Genomic DNA, 25,139 nt, shown 5'->3' with positions numbered 1-25,139 from the left:
TTAATTTTTTTTCTAAAGTATGTTTACTTTTCTAAAGTAGTATGTTAATGGAATCATACTATATGATGTATGTAATAATATATACTATTTTGTGTCTGGCTACTGGCTTTTTTTTGTTCAGAAACTCATCCAAAATTTCAAATGATACTGATAAATTGAATCTTGTTGAATATATCTGTAGTTTTTTGGTTTCTTTTATTTTGTTTTATTGCTAAGTAGTATTCCATTGTATGGATATACCAAAATTTGTTTATCCATTCACCTGTTGATGGATATTTGAATTATTTTCAGTTTGGGGACCATTATAAATAAAGCTGTTAGGAACATTTGTGTAAGAAGTGTTTGTATAGACATATATTTTCATTTCTTTTCATTAATTTCCTAGGTGTAAAATTTCTGGATCATATGAAAAATGTATGTGTAACTTTATATGAAACTGCTAAACTATTTTAAAACGTGGTTGTATATTTTTCATTCCTACCAGTAATGCATGAGAATTCTAGTTGCTCTACATCCTCACCAGCACTTGATATTGTCAACTTTTTAACTTTAGTGATTGAATGGAGGTTATCTTATGGTTTCAGTTCTCATTTTCCTGATGAATGATAATGTTACACATCTTTTCATGGGCTTATTGGCCATTCATACATCTTCTTCTGTTAACTATATGTTCAAATCTTTTCTGTATTTTTAGAAATTGGATTATCTTTCTATTGACTTGTAAGAAGCTTTTATGTGTTCTGAATGCAAAACCTTTGTCAGTTGTCTTTATTGCAAACATTTTCTCCCAATCTGTGACTTTCCTTTTCTTTTACTTAACACTGTTTTTAAAAATACAAAGTTTCGAAGTTTCAAAGTTCAATTTCTCATACTTTTTCTTTTATGATCCATGTTTCTTGTGCTCTAAGAAATATTTATCTGCACCAAAGTAGGGGAGATTTTCTCAGATTTTCTTCAGTTTTATAGTTTTAACTTTTACTTTTGGTCTAGGATTCATTTTGAGTTAACTTTTGTAGATGACTTATGGTGAGAATTAAATTTATTTACTTTTTAAATATGCACATTTAGCACTACCTATTGAAATGACTGTCTTTTCCTCATAAATTACTTTAGAAGCTTTGTGGAAACTGACTGTGTATGTGTGAGTTTATTTCTAAACTCTCTATTCTGTCCCATCATATGTCTTTTTTTTTTGTGGTACGCGGGCCTCTCACTGTTGTGGCCTCTCCTGTTGCGGAGCACAGTCTCCGGACGCGCAGGCTCAGCGGCCATGGCTCACGGGCCCAGCCGCTCCGCGGCACGTGGGATCTTCCCAGACCGGGGCACGAACCCGCGTCCCCTGCATCGGCAGGTGGACTCTCAACCACTGCGCCACCAGAAAAGCCCTGTTGTTTTTAAATAGCAGCAACATTAACTCATCTATACATAGTAGGCTCATCAGTTAACAGAGCAGGGAGTTTCCCGCCTTAGTCACCAGTTGCTTAGGTCTCTTTAGCCTATTCCAGGAAAACAACAGTTTAAACAAAACTTTGCATGACAAGAACTGAAGCTCTTTATTGATAATTTTATTAGATAATTTATCATTTCATTATACTATAAAATACAGTACTTGCCTTTTTTGTGCCATAGGTTTTCTTTCAAATATTGATATCACAGATGTTTTTAATTAATTGCTTTGGTATTTTAAAAATAATGGTCATGGTAATTGAAGACTGAAGACAACTCAGCATTTAAATAATCAAATGACTTTTCCTTTTTTTCTTCAATATTTTGGTAGTGAAATATTTTAATGGTAATGAAAGATTCTTAATCTTTTTTGGATCTGATTAAAGCTTTGGAACCTCTTCCTAAAAAAAAAAAAGTAATTACACACACATGTACATGATAATGGTAATTTCAGTGTTTTTTCAGTAATGAAGTATTTTACACTACTGGGTAAATTTTCATACCATACATGGTCCCAGAATAACTGTAGTAATTTTGCATTTTTTGTCAGATGTGTATAGGCATACTTAACAGAATACCTATTATACCTATTTTACTTTACATTTCCATTCTCATGTTTTCCTTCATTATTCTTTTTTCTCTTTCTTTTTTGTTTTCTTCTTAATCCAGGTCCACAAATGTGTATTATTTAAAGTTATTGTAAAGGGATTTAGGGAAATTTACTTTGAAGTCTCCTTTTTTTTTCTTTCATTTATTTTTTATTGTTTTCTTCCTTTTTTTTGTTTTCGTTCTTTTCTTCTGTCTTCTCCCACCCTCCAATTTAATTATTACACATACACATGCATATTCACATGAGTGATCATACTGAGGGTCTTGTTTGTTTGCGTGTCTGTTTTTGCAGGGGATCTTTTCTTTAATCCTGGGCAGGATTTGCTAACTCTCTGTTGATTGCTTCACAGTCTGCAAAGCGATACAATTTGTTCCTGAGGCGGCGTCTTATGGTAACCAGTGCTGAATGATGCTGCTTATGCTTTGGATGCATTGCTAGTGCTGCAGTGCTAGCCCAAGCCATTTTTGTTGCAATGAATACTATTGATTTGGGGGACTTTGTCACTGATTCCTATTCCCCAGGCAACTGGGGTTTTAGAATGGTGATTCTTAATCTTTTTTGGGTCTGATTCAAGCTTTGGAAACTTTTCCTAAAAAAATGTAATTACATACACACATAAATACACACACACGCCCATACACATATACACACATGCAGTTTACATAGTTTCAGAAGTTTACGAATCCCCAGCAAGAATCCAAGTTTATAAACCTCAGAAAAACGACCTCATTCAATAGACACCCAGATATTTGCCTCACTATAAACAGGCATTTCCAAGAACAAATCAAACACAAATACAAATATAAATACAAACCTCATACACACTGCAAAAAATGATCTTAATGTCATGTCCTGAGCAAAACAAAAGTGATGTGTTTTAATAGCGTACAATTATATGTAACAAAATTATCAGGTTTTTCTGCCCCAGTTGGCTTCAACCAGTTTTTGTTAACAGTCCTAAGATATGTACCTCATGGTGATTTACAAGGCTACCAGTGATTTCTCTGTATTTAAAATTTTTTTTACAGTTTATAGTTAGGATATGACATAATAATAGATATTTGGGTTTTTCTACATAGCCAAAGGCTACCTTGGCTACCTTTCAGGAGAAGGGAATTACATACACCCATTTTGACTGAACATTCAGGAAATAATTAGATTCACTATTCTAGTTACTTTGTTTATTCCCTAATAGACAAGAACTCTTGAGTGTGATTTTTGTTGATTTCTATGTGCACATCTTCTATCACCAGAACTTCTCTCTGTGGACCTAAATTTAGCTTGTTCAAACAATATGACCACTTATAAATATATGGTGTTTAAAAAAAACCTCTATCATACAGAATATGACTGTCCCAGATTTAGAGCAAAAAGATTATTGTTTTTTCCCTCTAATTTTTTGCTTTGATTATATTTAATCTAGTTAGTATCTTTTTTCCTTCCCCAGTTGGCTCCACAAATTTTGGTGAATTTCATAAGATATGCTAATACTGTGATGATTTACAAGAGCTCAAATAATTTTTTTGTTTTGTTCACCTTTTTTTAATGATTTATAATCAAGATATAACATGATAACCATTTGAATTTTTTCAGGGTTTTCTTTTTGTTTTGCTTTCTTTTAGGAAAAGAGAGATGATTATGTATCCTTTGACTGGGGTGTAGAGAACTCAGACATAACATTTGAATTACTGTATTTTGATATGTAATCTCTAGACTCCCTGAATATTTTTTGTTTCTTCATTCTTTTTTCCACTCATTTCCTCCTGTGCACTGGGAGCTAGTTCTTTCTGAGACACATCAGTTATGCATTCACATAGATAAAATACAGTTATTCTGTTCACAGACCACAGATCAAACATGAGATTTTTGTCTTATTCTTACTTGACTGATCTACAACCAATCCTTTTTATGGGTGATCTGCCTGGCCTGACTTGAATGAAAAACAGCATAGAGTACCATAAAAGAAACTCATAAACTAATATAAATACCAGTTATGAAAATTAAAAACCCAGTTCCCCAATCACAGGTTAGCTAAAGCAGTTGGAAAGTTGCCTATGTTATAAATTTGCATCACAGGGTTAGAGAGATCACTGACATGCACTGCATCATCTATTTACATCATTCGAGGTATTATATGTCGCCTATTCCAAATATTAACTATTACATATTATATATAAACTATAAAGAAGACCAAATCAGTCAAACATGAAATCTCTTCTTTCTGAAGCTCTCTAGTGTTTTTGCAGTTTTGAAAGGGGAGGAATTAATGAACTACACATGTGAAAGCTGAATTTGTAAGTTTGACGATTATACTGAGAGAATTGATAACACAAATTTAAACAGCGGATTGCATTTAGCTCACTTAGGAAGTTGATGTTGAAAGGAGATTTGCATGAGAGTTTACTTGCAGTGAAGCCAGCTGGCACGCTAACTCGCTTTCTAATTTTTAACTGCATGTTGATTTCATTTTAGCCCTTCAAAAGTTGAATTAGAAAGTAGCAACTTTATGAAAACATACATATAAGCATTAATCATAAGTTTATGTTCTTGCAGTGAGATTCATTAATTGTTCTATAATTAATTATACCCCCAAAGTAGTGTGTGACCATGAATTATTTGTTGGACTAATTGGTACGTTGTTTAATGAAGATAACAAGTCTCTCTGAATATGCATTTTGGGATCAATGTATACATGTATTCATTTTGTTTTGGTATAATTGTAGCATTTTTATTGTGTGTGCATGTAGTAAATATGCTTAGCTTCATCTTGAGTCTTTGTTGTTTAATATGTAACTTTATGGCATTTCCCTTTCTAAAATAAGCATGATCTTCTGTTGATGAAAACTCTGGTTGTCTTCATCTGTCATTTCAGGACTGAAAAAAATTATATGCTGACCAAATTTTAGCTAATCCCTTTCATGTTTTTGCCATGTGAAAGTAAAACTGTAATTTAAAGTTGTGTCATTCATGTCTCCTGCAGTTTAAAAAAGATGAACAAAGCAAAGATTCTATCTTCTTCAGAGATGGGATTAGGCAAATTGATTTTGTGCTTTCCTATGTTGATGACATAAAGAAAGAAGCTGAACTGAAGGCAGTAAGTACTTATGTAAGAGAGATGGGAATAATAAGAAGAAGCACGTTCTATACTTTGACAGGGATGTTTCCTCTGAATTATGTTGTAAAAGTTAGCAGCCCCAGAGTGTTACTGAAAGCTGAAACTGAGTGAAAAGACTACAAAATACGCAGCCTAAGAATGGATGTGTAAAGTCAATTTTATTTTTTGGATATTTTGGACAGTGACTTCTTTTTCTTCTCCCAAGTGACTGATATATTTTTTATATAGCTCACCTTTGATATTAAATGTGACCTCCAGAATTTGAGGTGTATATCTGAATATAATATTTATCTTTTGTGTTTAATTTTCATTTTGACTTTCATTAATCCATTTTATCTGAGTAGCCTTGATATTATGTTCTTTCTGACCTTATCACTTTCTGAACTTACATTATTTATTCATTTTTTTTACTTGTTTACTGTCTCTAACACCATAAATTAAGTTCACAAAACCAAGGACTTTGTCTTGTTCATTTCTGTATACTCAAATGCTTAGAACAGCAGTTAGAGCATAATGGATGCTTAATAAATATTAGATATTTGAAATAATGAATTAATATATTAATTCACATGGGTAAGCATATAAACACACATTTGCTAACATACTTACATAGGAAATAAATGTCACATAAAGTAAAAAACTGTAGCTATTATCCCCGTAAGGCCCTGTACATAGCCATTTCTGTCCATTTCTTCCACCCTTTGCCTGGAAACTCTTCCACCAGGCCTCTAAAATTCATTCACTATCACCATATTCAGCTCTTCTCTGAATGTCCCCTTCAAGCCTAGCTCCTCATGTGGGTTTGGTGCCTTCCACAGCAGTCCTCTCAAGCGGTGGTGGTTTTTCCCTTACACTTTTTCTGGAAATGGATGAACGCCTGCTCTCCTTTTATCATATTGTTGATTACAGTCTATCCTCCCTCGCTCAGCCTTGAAGCTCCTGAGTTTTAAATCTCATCGGAGTTATCGCTACCCTGCATTGTTGCTGTCATTAATCTGTCCCTGGCCTTCTGTTCTATTTCTCAACAATTTTAGCTCCTGGATCACCATCACTCTCTCCACAAATACTCCCTTTTTAAGTATTGATTATCTCAGTGGTTATCTAGATGATTATTTTGGCATCCTAGCCTCTCTGTTCCTTGAACTCCCTTTTGCTAGTATCTTAGTCTCTAACTCAGCCATTCACTCCCCTAGGACTTGTCATTACTAATAACTACAACTCTTTATAATCTCATTCAAAGTATCCAACTGTCTGACCAATCCCTCGAGTATGTCTGACCAATACTCTTCTTCCTTCAGCTGCACCAGGACCAGATAAGATGCAATTATCTTAACTCCTTTTTACTGCTGCTCCTTATCTTTATGCTCTTCTTTATGCTTATTCAGTTTAAATCTCATATCACATTATACTCTATTGCATGTGCCATCAAATCCCTTGCCCATCTCTCAGTTGTACTTAACTTTGGAAAACAATTTTAGTTAAACCCAACTTTCCACCTGCTAATGCTAGAACCATGCAGAAAGACAGACATACATTTCACACTGGTTTTATCTCATATTTGTGCTGATAGACCTCAACTCGGTCCTTAATGCTATCTGGCAGTCATACTTCCTTAATTTATTCAGTTTCCCACTCTCCTGGGTGACTGTTTTATAACTTTTTCTCTCTCACACCTTCTATGTATCCTCCCCATTTTCAAGCTTAGCTGACCACTTTTCTAAGTCACTGAGAAAACTGAAGCAAGTAGAAGAGAAATTCTTAATTTTCATTACCACATTTGTCCATCTACCAGCATCTTCCACCTGTATAATCTACCTTTCTTCCTTTTACCATAGATGTACTATTTATCCTTCTATCTAAAGCCAACACATTTGCTTGTGTTCTGGATCCCTTTCTTCTTGCCTACCGTTTAGGAGTCAACAAGACTACCCCCAGGTTTGCTGACTCACTAAAAGGACTCACAGGACACAGCATGTAGCCATACTCAATGGCTATGTTTTATTGCAATGAAATAATAAAAGCAAAATCAGCAAAAGGAAAAGATGCATGGGGCAAAGTCCAGAGAAAACCAGGAGCAAGGTTATAAGAGTTCTCTCCCAGTGGAGTCACACGGGATGCAGTTAATTCCTCCAGTAACAATGTATGACACCACATTGGAAGTACTGTTTACTAAGGAAGCTCATTAAAGACTCAGTGCTGTAGGATGTTATTGGGGGCTGGTCCTTGTAACCTTCTGCCTATCTCATACCAACATTCCGTAGTCCTGGAAGAAAGCAGATGTTCAGTATGAACTACATAGTTTGTACAAACAGTTGAGGTAAAGTGAGCCACTCTTAGTAGTTCTAGGAATGGTGGGAACCCTCACAAAAACCAAGTTCCCAGACACCGGAACCAACCTTGCAGGCAGGCCTTTCTAAGGATAGCAGTTTCAAGCCTGTTATATTAACTCTTTTCTGTATACCTACTTAGGGATATTGCTTTTACGATTCTTTCCTCTCTCTTAAAATTGCGTTTTGTGTTGTTCTTTACCGGATCATTTCTTTCAACAAATAAATGTGCTGTTAATTCTTCCGTATTAAAAACAAAAAGCAAGCACAAAGACCTCCTCTTAATCTCAATTTCCCTGCCAGCTAATGTCGACTTCTCAATTTCCTTTTTGCCCAGTTTTCTCTTAAACCCATTCCTATCAGGCCTTAACATCACCCACTCTGCTCATCTTCAGATAAATGAATCCAGTGATCAAGTCTCAACCCTCATCTTGCTTGACCTGTTAGCAGCATTTGCCACTGATTACCATTCCCTTCTCTACAGTTTATGTTCTTCACTCAGCTTCCAGGTCTCCACATTCTCTTAGTTTTCTTCTTATTTCACTAGCGGCTCCTTCTCAATCTTTTCTTCTCCCTGATTTCTTGTTACTGTAGTGCCTCAGGTTCAGTCCTTAATCCTCTTCTTTTCTCAGCCTACATTGATTTCTTTGATGATGCTTCCTGTCTCACAGTTTTAAAATTTAAAACCATGTTTGTGCTAATTCCAACGTTTACCTTTCCAGTTTGTACTTCTTTCCCCTGTGACTATTCTGCATCTCTACTTGGAAGTCTTAGAGAATCTCAGACTCAGCACGTCTAAAATGAACTCCTGGACTTCCCCTGAAAGCCTGATTCATCTACAAGTCTTCCCCAACTACAATTATTTATCATACATTTCAGTAGTTGCAAAGGATATCATCTATAATGTTTTGTAAATGGTCCAGTTTTTAGCATATATCTCTAGAAGGTAAATACCATGGAAATTTGACACTCACCATCATTTATTTTAAAAAATGAATTATATGAAGAAAATCTCTTTTAACACTTTGAATTTTACATCATTTATTTTTCTCCACCTAAAATTTTCCTTCCACTCTGTCCACATAATTTTTTCCTAATTTAAGTGTTTTATCTTTGGGAGTCTTTTATTGTTTGTTCAGTCTTAAGTTTGCTACAACAAATGTGTATATACCTTGAAATGTTTTTATTTCCTTTCACCAGAACAGTCTAAGCCTTAAACTTCTTTTGTTTTGAGGTTTTTTTTTTTTACAACTGTACAAGTGCATAATTGATAAAACATCATGAATATACTACAATATTTGACAAGTAGTTATCAAACATTAAAAGTAAAGTCATCCTAAATGCGTCAAATAATGAAATGAACACGGAGGCTTTAAACAATATTTTCCACATCTTACTCCTCCGCCATCTAGTGGGAAGCAGACACATAGCACAGGGAGATCAGCTCAGTGCTTTGTGACTACCTAGAGGGGTGGGATAGGGAGGGTGGGAGGGAGACGCAAGAGGAAAGAGATATGGAGATAGATATATATGTATAGCTGATTCACTTTGTTATAAAGCAGAAACTAACACACCATTGTAAAGCAATTATAGTCCAATAAAGATGTTTAAAAAAAACCCCAAAACAATATTTTCCTTATTTGTAGATGAATGAGAATTATTCCTAGAATGAGATGGTTCAGCTTCAAGTATATTTTTATATATGTTTGTATAAATTAAGCTTGTTCAGATAAATAAGTAGGTTGGAATAGAAAATGTACTGTTTTAGCAGTTTGAATCGTTTTTGAGCTCCTGAATTATAGCCCCAAATTACAAAGTGATTTATCATAAAAGTAATGTTTAATGGTCTGTCACCTAATAATCCTCTTAGCTCGGCCTTCAGTTTTACTGAGCTCAGAGAATTGGTGTCCACATGACTTGCAAAACCATTTGTTACTACAGTGAGAAGATTCACTTTTTTTTAATACTGATAACAATATTTTGAATGTCCCTCTCTGCCCCTTGTTGTTTTGTTTTGTTTTTGCCTTCCTGGATGTTCACAGCCTTCCTTTTCTTTGGTAACCTAGGAGAAGGGCAATTGTGAAGGGGTATCAGAGAGAGGAGAATTATTCATAGACATATTCTCACATGTAGTAAACTTTGGAAATGGAGAAAAAGAACCCATTAAAATTATATTTTATTCCTTGTAAAGTTTGAAGATCTCTCAAGGTGAACATATCCATTTGAAGATGTGTCCTGTAACATCCTAGTGAAACCTTTTAAAATTTCAGTTACTATTTTTCACACTTAAATCATAATTTTTTACATTTAAGTCACATTTACAGTTTTTCACACTTAAGTCACATTTACACTTTTTCACACTTACATAAGAGTTAAATCATACTTGAATCACTGTTACAATTTTTTCACACTTAAATCATAAAGCCAAAAGATTTTTTGACAATTAATCATTGTTTTAAAGCCCACAGTAATGATTATTTGCATTTAATTGAATTAAATTTAATTTTACTTTTTCTAAGTGAAATTATTCTTCATGATTAAAAAGTCATGATGATATTTTGGCTTAAAATTGCATTAAATATGTCCTTTATTTGAAGAATACTGATATCTTTGTAGTACTGAATCTTCCCAACTAGGAGTATAATATGTCTCTCTGTTTATCAAATTTTTTATGTTAATTAGTATAGTTTTCTGCATTATTTTCAGATAGAGGTCCTGCATATTTCCTGGAGATTATTCCTAGATGTATTGGATTTTTATAGTTATACTGTGATTTATAATATAGGTGAAAAGCAGGCCATGGCAGTCAGATGGGGGTAACACATAGAGTACTTTTTTATACAACCAAGGGACCATCTGGAGGCACAGTCATTGTGTAACAAGTCTGTTTATCACTGGGCAAATAAAAGGGTTTTACATAATACTACTAATTTGTTTTTCCATAGGAAAGAAGAAAAGAGTTTGAACAAAATCTCAGAAAAACAGGTCTTGAGTTGGAAATTGAAGATAAAATGGTAAATGTAATTGTTAATCTATATCAGAGTCTTAGTTTTTTAAGTTTTGTTTTCTTCTCCTCTGACCTTTGACTGGCTAGACTTTGTGTTTGGGAGTAAAACAATAGCTTTTTTGGCTACTGACATGTAACTGAGGATGGTAGGGCCTGTGGTCTTCCAGGTAAATTAGTAGGTCAGTACTCTGAATTTGAGATGATAAGGGATGAGTGGAACACTTTAAAAATAGGCATAAATAGTTCTAGTCAGGATCCAGAGAAAGTAAAGACATGGTTTTTGTTTCACATCTGTGTCATTTTGAAGGCAGCCTATAATCTAGCACCCTAACTAGTTAACCTGGCTGTCTTGCAACACAACCTTCTAGTTAAGCCAAGACACTTTTTGTGCTCATGAATATGCCAAGTTTTTTTTTTTAACCTCCTACCATTTACTGGTTTTCTAGAATTTCCTTCAAAATTACTTTTAAAGACCTATTTCAGATCCCACCCTGTCCATGAAACTCTAATACTCTCTACTTCTAAATTAATAGTCTCTACTTCTTATTTATCCCTGTATTTTACTGAACTAGTAAATATGAATTATACCACATATTCTATGTGTAACTTAATTATTCTCCTGTGTAATGAACCCTTATTACCTAAAGTTCCTCCTTTAGGTGTAGGTGATACATCAAAACTGGGTAAGAAGAGGGAGTATATCTTATACTTTGTATGTATGTATTATACTTATACTTTGTATGTATTTCTCATATACCCTAAACACAGTTCTAAGCTTATAGCTAGTTGCTAAAAACTTAAGAGATTTCCCAGAAATCTCTTAAGTTTCTATGGACTTCAGACTAGTGTACATTGACCCTGAAATATATTTTTTAAAATATTCTTTGTCTCTGTCTGTCTCTATGTCTCTCTGTCACACACACACACACACACACACACACACACACATATAGTATACACATATATACATATATATGTAAGTATAATATGTATAACTGTTTTGAGCATTTGCAAAGTTTTGCTGAAATTTTTCAATAAATTGAAAATACTTGATGTCTTTAATTTGTTTGAGATTTTGTAAAATTTTCTTTCTTTAATCAACTCAGTAATCTTTCTGTTATTTTGCCTCCATCTTATACAGAACTCCGAAGATGGGAAAACTTATTTTGTCAAGATCCATGCCCCTTGGGAGGTATTAGTTACTTACGCTGAAGTGTTGGGAATCAAAATGCCTATTAAGGAGAGTGATATTCCTCGAGCTGACAAAATCCCTTTTAGCTGTATGCTTGGGCCTCTGAAGCTCCCAAGGAATGTGAAGCATCCTCATGCTGAATATTTCACTGCCCAATTCACCAGACATCGGCAGGAGCTCTTCCTCATTGAAGATGAGTCAAGCTTCTTTCCATCCTCATCAAGAAACAGAATTGTAGGTAGAGAAAACCTTTGGGCACATCCCTTGGCGTAAGGGATGTGTGCCTGTGTGTGCTTTTATATGTGTGCATGTGTGATACTATGTCTACAAGATGTTTCTGTTTAAATTTTGATAAGTGTTCAGTGGTATTGGGCAGGTTTGAAAGGCTACTTGGACCGCTTAACGCTGTTAACCTCCCTACTTCTCCAGCTGTCGTTTAAAAATGAGTGGTTGACAGTGTGGACACAGCAAAGAGAGGCCTCTTGCAATATAGGGGAAATCACTTAATTGAGAGCCAGAGGACTTTGGTTTTGTAAGATTTTTGTAAAATGGTTTTATAAACTTATAGTTAGGTTTTATAAATTCAGTGCATAGCAGAAAGAATATTTGTCATTCCAACTGGAAATGGAATGTTTTAATTTCTTTGATGTTGACTGAAAAAAATACACAACCTAAAAGTTGAGAATTATGTTTTATTCAAGGACATTACTGCGAACTCTGAGGAACTGTTATAACAGGTAAGGAAGGAGCCAGGGTACATAGGACTTGTTGCTGGAAAAAATACATGTAGTGGGACATTAAAAGATTACTGCTAATCACAAAAAACAGATATCTCAAGTTAAAGATTTTAGTGCTTTTCTATGCATGGGAAGATGCAAGAGTCTGGGCTCATTGAAATTATTCCTTTGATATGCCTCTTAACTATGTAGGACGTGTATCCTGTTTTTCTCCATCCTGAATTCCCTGTTGTGGGGAGGCTACAGTGGCTGACGGCTTGGTGGCAGGCAATATTTCTTGTTTACTGACATGGCAGGTGCCATATTACTTTGTTCACAATAGATAGCATTTGAGAAACATCAGAACTTTTTCCTTCCATTTAAAACTGTTTTCAGTCTTTCTTTTTTTTAATTTTTGTTTTAATTTTTGTTTTCAGTCTTTTGAATAATAATATTTCCTCTCCATTTGTAGTCCTAGGGTCTTGAAACTTCCCATTGACAAGGAAAAAAAAATGTGTATGTGTTACACTATCACCCTTTATAAAATTTTGTACTAATTTAGAGTCCTATTAACAACATAGGAGAATGCTGTTTTCCACATATCTTTCTCAACACTAAAAAGTACCAATCTTTCTTTTTCTTTCTTTTTAAACTGTAGCATAACATAAATAGAGATAGGCACACAAGTGTGCACTGCTCTTTGAATTCAATCACAAAATGAACACAGCTATGTAACCACCACCCAGATCAAAAGAGAAAACTTTCCTAGCCCTCCAGAAGCCCTAGAGCCTCCTTCCAGTCACTATTCCTGTCCCTCTCAGCAGAGGTAGAGTTTCACTTTTAACAGCAGAGATTAGCATAATCTGTTTTTTTATAAAATTTATAAAAAATGGAGTCATACGGTATGTATTCTTTTGAGTCTGGCTTCTTTGGCTCAACATTTATTTGGTTGATTAAATTAGCTACGGTTGGTTAATTTTATTCATTAATTTTCATTACTTTCTATGGAAACTTATTTGTGTATGTATCATTATGGTTTAATTTACAATATCAAATGAGATTTATCTCCTTGATTATGTTTATTGGGCATTTAGATATGCACTTTTTTTTTTTTTTTTTGCGGTACGCGGGCCTCTCACTGTTGTGGCCTCTCCCGTTGTGGAGCACAGGCTCCGGACGCGCAGGCTCAGCGGCCATGGCTCACGGGCCCAGCCGCTCCGCAGCATGTGGGATCTTCCCGGACCGGGGCACGAACCCGTGTACCCTGCATTGGCAGGCGGACTCTCAACCACTGCACCACCAGGGAAGCCCTAGATATGCACTTTTGTTAAGTCCCTGCTAATGTCTCTTGATTTTGTTTTTCAGTTAGGTCTTCCCTTGTTGATTTGTAGGAACAGTTTATATATTCTTTATTTGAACCCTTTATTCATTATATATTTTACTGATATTTTCTTACTTTGTGCTTCCTTTTTCATCCTTTTTATGGTTTCTTTTCATAAACAGGTGTTTTTAATTTTAATGCACACTTGACTCTTGAACAACATGGGTTTGAAATGCAAGCGTCCACTTATGCATGGATTTTTTTCAATAGTAAATACTACACTACTACATGATCCATGGTTGGTTGAATTCTTAGATGTGGAACCGCAGATATGGAGGGACCTTGTATACAGAAGGCAAACTATATATTATACTCACATTTTTGGCTGCCCAAAGGGTCAGTGCCCCTACCCCAATGTTGTTCAAGGGTCAACTGTAGTCTACTTTCTCGAGCCTTTAGTTTATGAATAAAGCTGTTAACCTTTAACTACCACCAAGATCATGAAGTTATTTCCTGTATTATAGAAGTTGTATTATTTTACTCTTCACATTGAGAACTACTGTCCACTTGGAATTAATTTTTCTTCATGGTGCAAAATAGAGGCCTTTTCTCCCCCATATGTATAGTCATTTGACTTACACCAATTATTGAAAACATTCAACTTTTCATATTGTTTTACAGTTCCCTCTTTGTCATAACTCATGTGTCTAGATATTCATAGATCCACTTCTGAGTTTTATTCTGCCCCTTTGACCTATGTCTGTTTTTGTATCCATACTGACAATGTTGAACTTTGACTGAGTTCTGTTCCCAGAAAATCGGGACAATTTAAAAAAATCTCCCACTCTTCTTGTTCTGTAAAACCGCTTACTGCAAAGAACCACCCTTACCTATATGACTTAAAGAATATTCATAGATAACCCCCCTGTTTGACTTGACAGCACTGTTCGCCACATAATTTATTCTAAATTCATCTGCTAATTGAAGTGTTCATCAGTATTAGTTGTCTCTATCCCAAATAATAATAATAAAAATAAAAACTTCTCATATATCTATGTGGAGCAGGTAGTTACAGCTTAGAACCAGGTGCCTAGACTACACTCCCATAGAACCAAGGAAACAGGGATGTTATCTTTCTTGATGTTTACATTTAAAAGAGATGGTTCCTGGAAAACTTAAGAAAAACACTCCTGAGTTATGAAACTGGCAAGAGGCTTATTTAGCTTTTAAAAATATTTACATACATCTCAAAGAGAAGAGAAAAAGAATTTATAATTACAAGTTCTCTAAAGGAAATGCTCTAAGATTTGGCACCAGGGAAATTTCAGTTCTTTCCTTCCTTCCTCCGTCCCTCCATCTTTCTTTACTCTCCTTCTTCTTTCTCTGTCTTTCTCCCTTCCTTCCTTCTTTCCTTCCTCCCTCCCTCCCTCCCTCTCTCTCTCTTTCTTTCTTTCTTTCTTTCTCTCTCTCTTTCTTTCTTTCTTTCTTATTGATATATTATAACATATACCAAACCCATGTATCCAAATTTGTATTCATCTTAAAGTAATCATATTTGCAAGTATATACTTAATCCAGTGACCCTGCAAATGTGCAAAATAATTTTGAGATTACTTAAAATACTCTTACTGTTAATAATAGCAAACACTTAAATAGCACTTACTATGTACTAGGCATTTTTTTTTGTACAACATAGTGATTCAATAATTTTGCAGGTTATGCTCCATTTAAAGTTATAAAATACTGGCTATATTCCTTGTGCTGTACAATATATCCATGTATCCTATTTATTTTATTCATAGTAGTTTGTACCTCTTATTCCCTATCCCTATCTCACCCCTCCCTCCATCCCTCTCCGCACTGGTAACCACTAGTTTGTTCTCTATCTTTGTGAATCTGTTTCTGTTTTGTTATGTTCATTCATTTATTTTATTTTTTAGTTTCTACATATCACATTCTACTGTAAGTGATAACTTACAGTATTTGTCTTTCTCTGATTTATTTCACTAAGAATAATACCCCCCAGGTCCATCCATGTTGTTGTGAATGGCAAAATTGACTTCTTTTTTTGTGGCTGAGTAGTATTTTAGATCTATATTTACCCTTACAATTTCTTCCTTTCGTTATTACTTTATAGTGATAAACGTTAGACACATTCCCATTCTTTGTTTCATAAGTGGTTAGCTGAACTATGTATCCTCATTGATCCCTTGAAACAAAGGACTGTTAGGTAAATTAACCAAAATTCAGTTGAACTTACTTCCCCAAAGGACCCTAAACTTTGCTGCACCCTCAACCTTAGCCAATGTTGGCATGTAGACTAGCCCTTCCTTAACACAAAGAAAGACACTTCCTGAACTTGGCTTACTTCTCCCTATAAAAGAAGTCATTTTATGCTTGGCTTTTCAGATGTTCCCAGATCTCTCTATTGCAACAGTCCCCCTCATCCTCTTGCAGTAATCGTTAAAATCTTTCCTAAGTTTGGATTTGTTTTTGTTTGACAACACCATGCTGTATTTATTACCATAGCTTTATAATAAGTCTTAATATTTGGAAGAGTAAAATTTTCCACTTTGTTAGCTCCCCAGTGTAGAGTTATTTTTGGAGAATCTTTTTGGTGAACCTTTCCTAGAAAAATAATCCAAAGTAAGTAAAATAGTTAATATTTATCACATTATTTATAAAAATCAAAACGATTTTGCATAAAGTATCATTTATTTACCAAGACATAATATTAAACTGCCCTTAAAATGAATAACCAGATTAAATAATGATGATTATCTAATGTTTGTCAAGGGTGACAAACATTGCAATCAACAATTCCTTAAACAATAAAATATTTAAAAGGGGGGGGTGAAGAGAAGTATATCTAAAACAGTGCTAAGAAGAAGGACCTTCAAGATGGTGGAGGAGTAAGATGTGGAGATCACCTTCCTCCCCACAAATACATCAAACACATCTACATGTGGAACAGCTCCTACAGAACACCTACTGAACACTGGCAGAAGACCTCAGACTTCCCAAAAGGCACGAAACTCTCCATGTACCTGGCCGTGTGGCTGACAGGGTCTTGGTACTCTGGCCGGGTGTCAGGCCTGAGACTCTGAGGTGGGAGAGCCAAGTGCAGGACATTGGACCACCAGAGACCTCATAATATCAATTGGCAAGACATGTCCCAGAGATTTCTGTTTCAACGCTAAGACCTAGCTCCACTCAATGACGAGCAAGCTCCAGTGCTGGACACCCCACGCCAAACAACGAGCAAGACAGGAACACAACCCCACCCATAAGCAGAGAGGCTGCCTAAAATAATAATAAGTTCACAGACACCCCAAAACACCACTGGACGCAGTCCTGCCCACCAGAAAGACAAGATCCAGCCTCAGCCACCAGAACACATGCACCAGTCCCCTCCGGGCAGACACCAAAAATAATGGGAACTACAAACCTGCAGCCTGCAAAAAGGAGACCCCAAACACAGTAAGTTAAGCAAAATCAGAAGACAGAGAAGCACACAGCAGATGAAGGAGCAAGATAAGAACCTATCAAACCAAACAAATGAAGAGGAAGTAGGCAGTCTACCTGAAGAAGAATTCAAAGTAATGATAGTAAAGATGATCCAAAATCTTGGAAATAGAATGGAGAAAATACAAGAAATGTTTGACAAGGACCTAGAAGAACTAGAGAGCAAACAAACAATGATGAACAACACAATAAATGAAATAAAAATTTCTCTAGAAGGGGGGCTTCCCTGGTGGCACAGTGGTTAAGAATCCGCCTGCCAATGTAGGGGACACGGGTTCGAGCCCTGGTCCGGGAAGATCCCACATGCCGCGGAGCAACTAAGCCAGTGCGCCACAACTACTGAGCCTGTGCTCTAGAGCCCGCGAGCCAGAACTACTGAAGCCCGCGCGTCTGGAGCCCATGCTCCACAACAAGAGAAGCCACTGTAATGAGAAACCCACGCACCGCAATGAAGAGTGTCCCCACTCACTGCAACTAGAGAAAACGTGTGCACAGCAACAAAGACCCAATGCAGCCAAAAAAAAAAAAAAAAATCTCTAGAAGGAATCAATAGCAGAATAACTGAGGCAGAAGAATGGATAAATGACCTGGAAGATAAAATAGTGGAAATAGCTACTGCAGAGCAGAATAAACAAACAGAATGAAAAGAATTGAGGAGAGTCTCAGAAACCTCTGGGACAACATTAAACACAACAACATTCGAATTATAGGGGTCCCAGAAGAAGAAGACAAAAACAAAGGGACTGAGAAAATATTTGAAGAGATTATAGTTGAAAACTTCCCTAATATGGGAAAGGAAATACTCAGTCAAGTCCAGGAAGCACAGAGAGTCCCATACAGGATAAAACCAAGGAGAAACACACCAAGACACGTATTACTCAAACTATCAAAAATTAAATACAAAGGAAAAATATTAAAAGCAGCAAGGGAGAAGCAACAAATAACACACAAGGGAATCCCCATAAGGTTAACAGCTGATCTTTCAGCGGAAACTCTGCAAGCCAGAAGGGAGTGGCAGGACATATTTAAAGTGATGAAAGGGAAAAAACTACAACCAAGATTCATCTGCCCCGCAAGGATCTCATTCAGATTCAAAGGAGAAATTAAAACCTTTACAGACAAGCAAAATCTAAGAGAATTCAACACCACCAAACCAGCTTTACAACAAATGCTAAAGGAAATTCTCTAGGCAGGAGACACAGGACAAGGAAAAGACCTACAATAACAAGCCCAACACAATTAAGAAAATGGTAATAGGAACATGCATATTGATAATTATCTTAAATGTAAATGGATTAAATGCTCCAGCCAAAAGACATAGACTGGCTGAATGGATATAAAAACAAGACCCGTATATATGCTGTCTACAAGAGACTCACTTCAGACCTAGGGACACATAGAAACTGAAAGTGAGGGAATGGAAAAAGGTATTCCATGCAAATGGAAATCATAAGAAAGCTGCAGTAGCAATTCTCATATCAGACATAAATGACTTTAAAATAAAGACTATTACAAGAGACAAAGAAGAACACTACATAATGATCAAGGGATCAATCCAAGAAGAAGATATAACAATTGTAAATATTTATGCACCCAAATAGGAGCACCTCAATACATAAGGCAAGTGCTAACAGCCATAAAAGGGGAAATCGACAGTAACACAATCATAGTAGGGGACTTTAACACCCCACTTTCACCAATGGACAGATCATCCAAAATGAAAATAAATAAGGAAACACAAGCTTTAAATGACACATTAAACAAGATGGACTTAATTGATATTTATAGGACATTCCATCCAAAAACAACAGAATACACTTACTTCTCAAGTGCTCATGGAACATTCTCCAGGATAGATCATATCTTGGGTCACAAATCAAGCCTTGGTAAATTTAAGAAAATTGAAATTGTATCAAGTATCTTTCCTGACCACAATGCTATGAGACTCGATATCAATTACAGGAAAAAAGCTACTAAATAACCAAGAGATCACTGAAGAAATCAAAGAGGAAATCAAAATACCTAGAAACAAATGACAATGAAAACATGACACGACAACCCAAAACCTATGGGATGCAGCAAAAGCAGTTCTAAGAGGGAGGTTTATAGCAATACAATGCTACCTCAAGAGACAAGAAACATCTCAAATAAACAACCTAACCTTACACCTAAAGCAATTAGAGAAAGAAGAACAAAAACCCTCCAAAGTTAGCAGATGGAAAGAAATCATAAAGATCGTATCAGAAATAAATGAAAAAGAAATGAAGGAAACAATAGCAAAGATCAATAAAACTAAAATCTGATTCTTTGAGAAGATAAACAAAATTGATAACCATTAGCCAGACTCATCAAGAAAAAAGGGGAAGACTCAAATCAATAGAATTAGAAATGGAAAAGGAGACGTAACAACTGACACTGAAGAAATACAAAGGATCCTGAGAGATTACTACAAGCAACTATATGCCAATAAAATGGACAACCTGGAAGAAATGGACAAATTCTTAGAAAAGCACAACCTTCTGTGACTGAACCAGGAAGAAATAGAAAATATAAACAGACCAATCACAAGCACTGAAATTGAAACTGTGATTAATAATCTTCCAACAAATAAAAGCCCAGGACAAGATGGCTTCACAGGCGAATTCTATCAAACATTTAGAGAAGAGCTACACCTATCCTCAAACTCTTCCAAAATATAGCAGAGGGAGGAACACTCATTCTGTGAGGCCACCATCACCCTGATACCAAAACCAGACAAAGATGTGACAAAAAAAGAAGACTACAGGCCAATATCCCTGATGAACATAAATGCAAAAATCCTCAACAAAATACTAACAAACAGAATGCAACAGCACATTAAAAGGATCATACACCATGATCAGGTGGGGTTTATCCCAGGAATGCAAGGATTCTTCAATATACACAAATCAATCAAAATGATACACCATATAAACCAACTGAAGGATAAAAGCCATATGATAATCTTAATCGATGAAGAAAAGCTTTCAACAAGATTCAACACCCATTTATGATAAAAACTCTCCAGAAAGTAGGCATAGAGGGAACTTACCTCAACATAGTAAAGGCCATATATGACAAACCCACAGCCAACATTGTTCTCAATGGTGAAAAATTGAAACCATTTCCACTAAGAGCAGGAACAAGACAAGGTTGCCCACTCTCACCACTATTATTCCATGTAGTTTTGGAAGTTTTAGCCACAGCAGTCAGAGAAGAAAAAGAAGTAAAAGGAATCCAAATCGGAAAAGAAGTAGTTAAAATGTCACTGTTTTCAGATGACATGATACTATATATAGCGAATCCTAAAGATGCTACCAGAAAACCACTAGATCTAATCAATGAATTTTGTAAAGTAGCAGGATACAAAATTAATGCACAGAAGTCTCTTGCATTCCTATACACTAATGATGAAAAATCTGAAAGAGAAATTAAGGAAATGCTGCCATTTACCATTGCAACAAAAAGAATAAAATACCTAGGAATAAACCTACCTAAGGAGACAAAAGACCTGTATGCAGAAAACTATGACATTGATGAAAGAAAGATGATACAAACAGGTGGAGAGATATACCATGTTCTCTGATTGGAAGAATCAACATTGTGAAAAAGACTCTACTACCCAAACCAATCTGCAGATTCAGTGCAATCCCTATCAAACTACCAATTTCATTTTTCACAGAACTATAACAAAAAATTTCACAATTTGTGTGGAAACACAAAAGACCCCGAATAGCTAAAGCAATGTTGAGAACGAAAAACGGAGCTGGATGAATCAGGCTCCCTGACTTCAGACTATACTACAAAGCTACAGTAATCAAGACAGTATGGTACTGGCACAAGAACAGAAATATAGATCAATGGAACAGGATAGAAAGCCCGGAGATGAACTCACACACATATGGTCACCTTATCTTTGATAAAGGAGGCAAGAATATACAATGGAGAAAAGACAGCCTCTTCAATAAGTGTTGCTGGGAAAACTGGACAGCTACATGTAAAAGAATGAAATTAGAACACTCCTTAACACCATACACAAAAATAAACTCAAAATGTATTAAAGACCTAAATTTAAGGCGAGACACTAAAACTCTCACAGGAAAACATAGGCCGAACACTCTATGACATAAATCACAGCAAGATCCTTTTGGACACACCTTCTAGAGAAATGGAAATAAAAACAAAAGTAAATGAATGGGACCTAATGAAACTTAAAAGCTTTTGCACAGCAAAGCAAACCATAAACAAGACAAAAAGACAACCCTCAGAATGGGAGAAAATAATTGCTAATGAAGCAACTGACAAAGGATTAATCTCCAAGATATACAAACATCTCATGCTGCTCAATATCAGTAAAACAAACAATGCAATCCAAAAATGGGCAGAAGACCTAAATAGACATTTCTCCAAAGAAAATATACAGATTTCCAACAAACACATGAAAGGATGCTCAACATCACTAATCATTAGAGGAGTACAAATTAAAACCACAATGAGGTATCACCTCACACGGGTCAGAATGGCCATCATCAAAAAATCTAGAAGCAACAAATGCTGGAGAGGCTGTGGAGAAAAGGGAACCCTCTTGCACTGTTGGTGAGAATGTAAATTGATACAGCCACTGTGGAGAACAGTATGGAGGTTCCTTAAAAAACTAAAAATAGAGCTACCATATGACCCAGCAATCCCACTACTGGGCATATACCCTGAGCAAACCATAATTCAAAAAGAGTCATGTACCACAATGTTCACTGCAGCTCTATTTACAATAGCCAGGACATGGAAGCAACCTAAGTGTCCATTGACAGATGAATGGATAAAGAAATGTGGCACATATATTCAATGGAATATTACTAAGTCATAAAGAGAAACGAAATTGAGTTATTTATAGTGAGGTGGATGGACCTAGAGTCTGTCCTACAGAGTGAATAAGTCAGAAAGAAAAACAAATACCATATGCTAACACATATATATGGAATCTAAAAGAAAAAAAATTTTTCTGAGGAATCTAGGGGCAGGACAGGAATAAAGACACGGACATAGAGAGTGGACTTGAGGACACGGGGTGGGGGAAGGGTAAGCTGAGAAGAAGTGAGAGAGTGGCATTTACATATATACAAATGTAGACTAGATAGCTAATGGGAAGCAGCCTATGTCACAGGGAGATCAGCTCAGTGCTTTGTGACCACCCAGAGGGGTGGGATGGGGAGGGTGGGAGGGAGATGCAAGAGGGAAGGGATATGGGGATATATGTGTATGTATGGCTGACTCACTTTGTTATATGCAGAATCTAACAACATTGTGGGGCAATTATACTCCAATAAAGATATTTTTAAAAAAGGAAAAATAAAGTTTATGGAACCAAAAAAGTAAAAAAAAAAAAAAAAAATTTATGGTCAGCTTGGGAAGATTCTTTTAACCTCTATTCTCTCCTGCCTTAGAAATAAACTTTTTTTTTTGAGATTAAAAAAAATAGAAAAAAAATAGAACAGTGCTAAAATGGCCAAAGTCAGCAGTCAGAAAAGCAGAAATACTGGAAAGTTCCTGCAAGACAAAAAACAGATGAGATTAAATTGAGAAATATACAAAAGCAGAGGACACAAAGCCCAAATTATATGGAGGAAAAAACTGATAAAAATATGTAAATGATTGCAAAGTAGTTGCAGAGGTGTGATAATCTTGGGTTAATAAATTCTGATATCAAGAAAAGGCCCTATTCAAAACATCAGAGTAATTAATGAAAAGTATTCAAGACAGCTTGGCCAAGTGTCAATTCTACTCCATATTATCCTACCTGAACTATTAGTAGCAGTGGTATTGGACTCTAACTTGAAACCGTGATTATACTATGAATTCTGGTACAAAGGACTCACAGCGGAGCTTGGGACAGGAGAAGAAAAATAACTTATATGACCCATTCCCCCTCTCCCCAAGGGAATAAGGAGCTCTCATACCCAGGAGGTGAAATACCTGTGACTCCATACAACCCCAACCTCTACATCTTCCCCCAAACAAAAAGGGGAAGTTTCCTTCCATAATCAGAGCCTGTACTGAGGCAAAGTAGACTCTGTTAAATTGTGACTTGAAAAAAATATAGAAAGCATAAAGTTCTGAAATGTGTGTTTCTTTATGCTTACCTTATAGGTTTATTATATTCTCTCACGGTGTCCTTTTGGCATAGAGGATGGGAAGAAAAGGTTTGGGATTGAAAGACTGCTAAATTCTCACACTTATGCATCTGCCTTTCCACTCCATGATGTAAGTATGTGCTTGGTCTTGAAATACTGAGCCCATTTTCCCTTTCCCACATTCAGAGGCTGCCTTGTTGGGAGAAGGAATCTTCCATTTGCTTCCTGTTTTATGACGGGTTGCTTAATCTCGCTCATGTTGGGAAAATCCCCACAGACTCCCTAGGTCCAAGCTGAGAACTATGCTGAAACACATAGTTAATACCTCTCTACATTGAGATTTCGGTGGAAATTCATTTAAAAATTATTACATTTGCACATGAATTTTCTTTAGAACACATATTGAAAACAGCAGTTATATTAAAAGGACATTTTAGGACATAACTTTTGGAAATTTCTATCCATCAAATCTTTTCTTATTTATAAAGTTAAGTTGTAAAGGACTTAAATTGCATGCATTCATGTATTCATTCGTCAAATGTATAATTGGTTTTAATTATATGTAAAGTATTCTGTTAGGTATTACTGGAACACAACTATGAATCCAAGCTCACAGACTAGGAATTTCTGGGAAATAAAGCATAAGTACAACTGCAAAAAAAGCTAAAGACTTCAGTCCATAAGAAAGATTCAGACAAACAACCGAGATTCTGGAGTAGGATTGAGGCTGGCAGATCATGTACAAAAATATTGAGTTCAACAAAGAAGTGACATTTTATAAGGTGCACCCATTCAACCAAACCTAAAACTTGGCTTGTCAACTGAGATAGCCTAGTTTCTGGGGGTTTCTGAGAGAAACCTTTCCTTTTGGATATTCAGTGTTTAAATTTCATCACCTGTTGAACACGTATAAACTAGTTTGGATCATCTCCTGGAACCTTGGTTTCCTTTTTTCCTGTTTAACTCTGCTATACTTGTAAAGACTTTTTGATGATGACCTCTTTTCGAGAAACACATTCCTTTGGAATATAAAAGAACTAGGTATTTCTATTTAAACAAGTAGCATCTAAATCATTGCCCTTTTTTTAAATTTTAATTTTAATTTTATTATTTACTTATTGGCTGCATTGGGTCTTCATTGATGCATGTGGGCTTCCTCTAGTTACAGCAAGCAGGGGCTACTCTTCGTTGCAGTGTGTAGGTTTCTCATTGCGGTGGCTTCTTCTTGTGGAGCACGGGTTTCTAGGCGTGCAGGCTTCAGTAGTTGCAGTACACAGGCTCCCGGGCTCTAGAGTGCAGGCTCAGTAGTTCTGGCACACAGGCTTAGTTGCTCCTCTGCATGTGGGATTTTCCCAGACCACGGATCGAACCTGTGTCCCCTGCATTGGCAGGTGGATTCTTAACCACTGTGCCACCAGGGAAGTCCTGCCCATGTTTTTGAAAATGATGTTGCTGTCATGGTTTCCAAAAACCCAAAGTCAATCTCTCTCTTTTCCAGCTTTCCTCTGTCAATATTTATTCAACAGTATGTTAACTGTTGACTCTAGGTCTGTTCAACATTGGTTAGTTGATTATCTTTGGTATGTTAGCGGAATTTTTCAAAATGAGTGGCAGTTCTCAACACTAGTATCAATTCAGGTGAATTTAACTTGTGTTAGAGAAACTACCCCACCCCGCATACACACATACACACACTTTTCCCTGGGACAAAAGAACTTCTAGGGGATTATGGAT

At 35.9% G+C, this 25,139-nt stretch overlaps 1 protein-coding gene across 1 annotated transcript in view; it reads left to right on the top strand.

Moving 5' to 3' along the window:
* ANO5 (anoctamin 5) overlaps positions 1-25,139 on the top strand; it is a 103,623-nt gene that overhangs the window by 25,869 nt on the left and 52,615 nt on the right. Inside the window, exons 4-8 of the mRNA XM_022583755.3 lie at positions 2,406-2,447; positions 5,037-5,150; positions 10,444-10,512; positions 11,647-11,931; positions 23,422-23,535. Coding sequence (XP_022439463.1) covers positions 2,406-2,447; positions 5,037-5,150; positions 10,444-10,512; positions 11,647-11,931; positions 23,422-23,535 — 624 coding nt within the window. The remainder of the gene's footprint in view (positions 1-2,405; positions 2,448-5,036; positions 5,151-10,443; positions 10,513-11,646; positions 11,932-23,421; positions 23,536-25,139) is intronic.

The sequence above is a fragment of the Delphinapterus leucas genome, chromosome 7, assembly GCF_059928025.1.
Source record: "Delphinapterus leucas isolate spDelLeu-1000000601 "Yukka" chromosome 7, BTC_Dleu_Yukka2, whole genome shotgun sequence".
Lineage (NCBI taxonomy): Eukaryota > Metazoa > Chordata > Mammalia > Artiodactyla > Monodontidae > Delphinapterus > Delphinapterus leucas.
The sequence above is the reverse complement of the archived record's forward strand: the minus strand, read 5'-3'. Positions and strand labels throughout refer to the sequence as shown.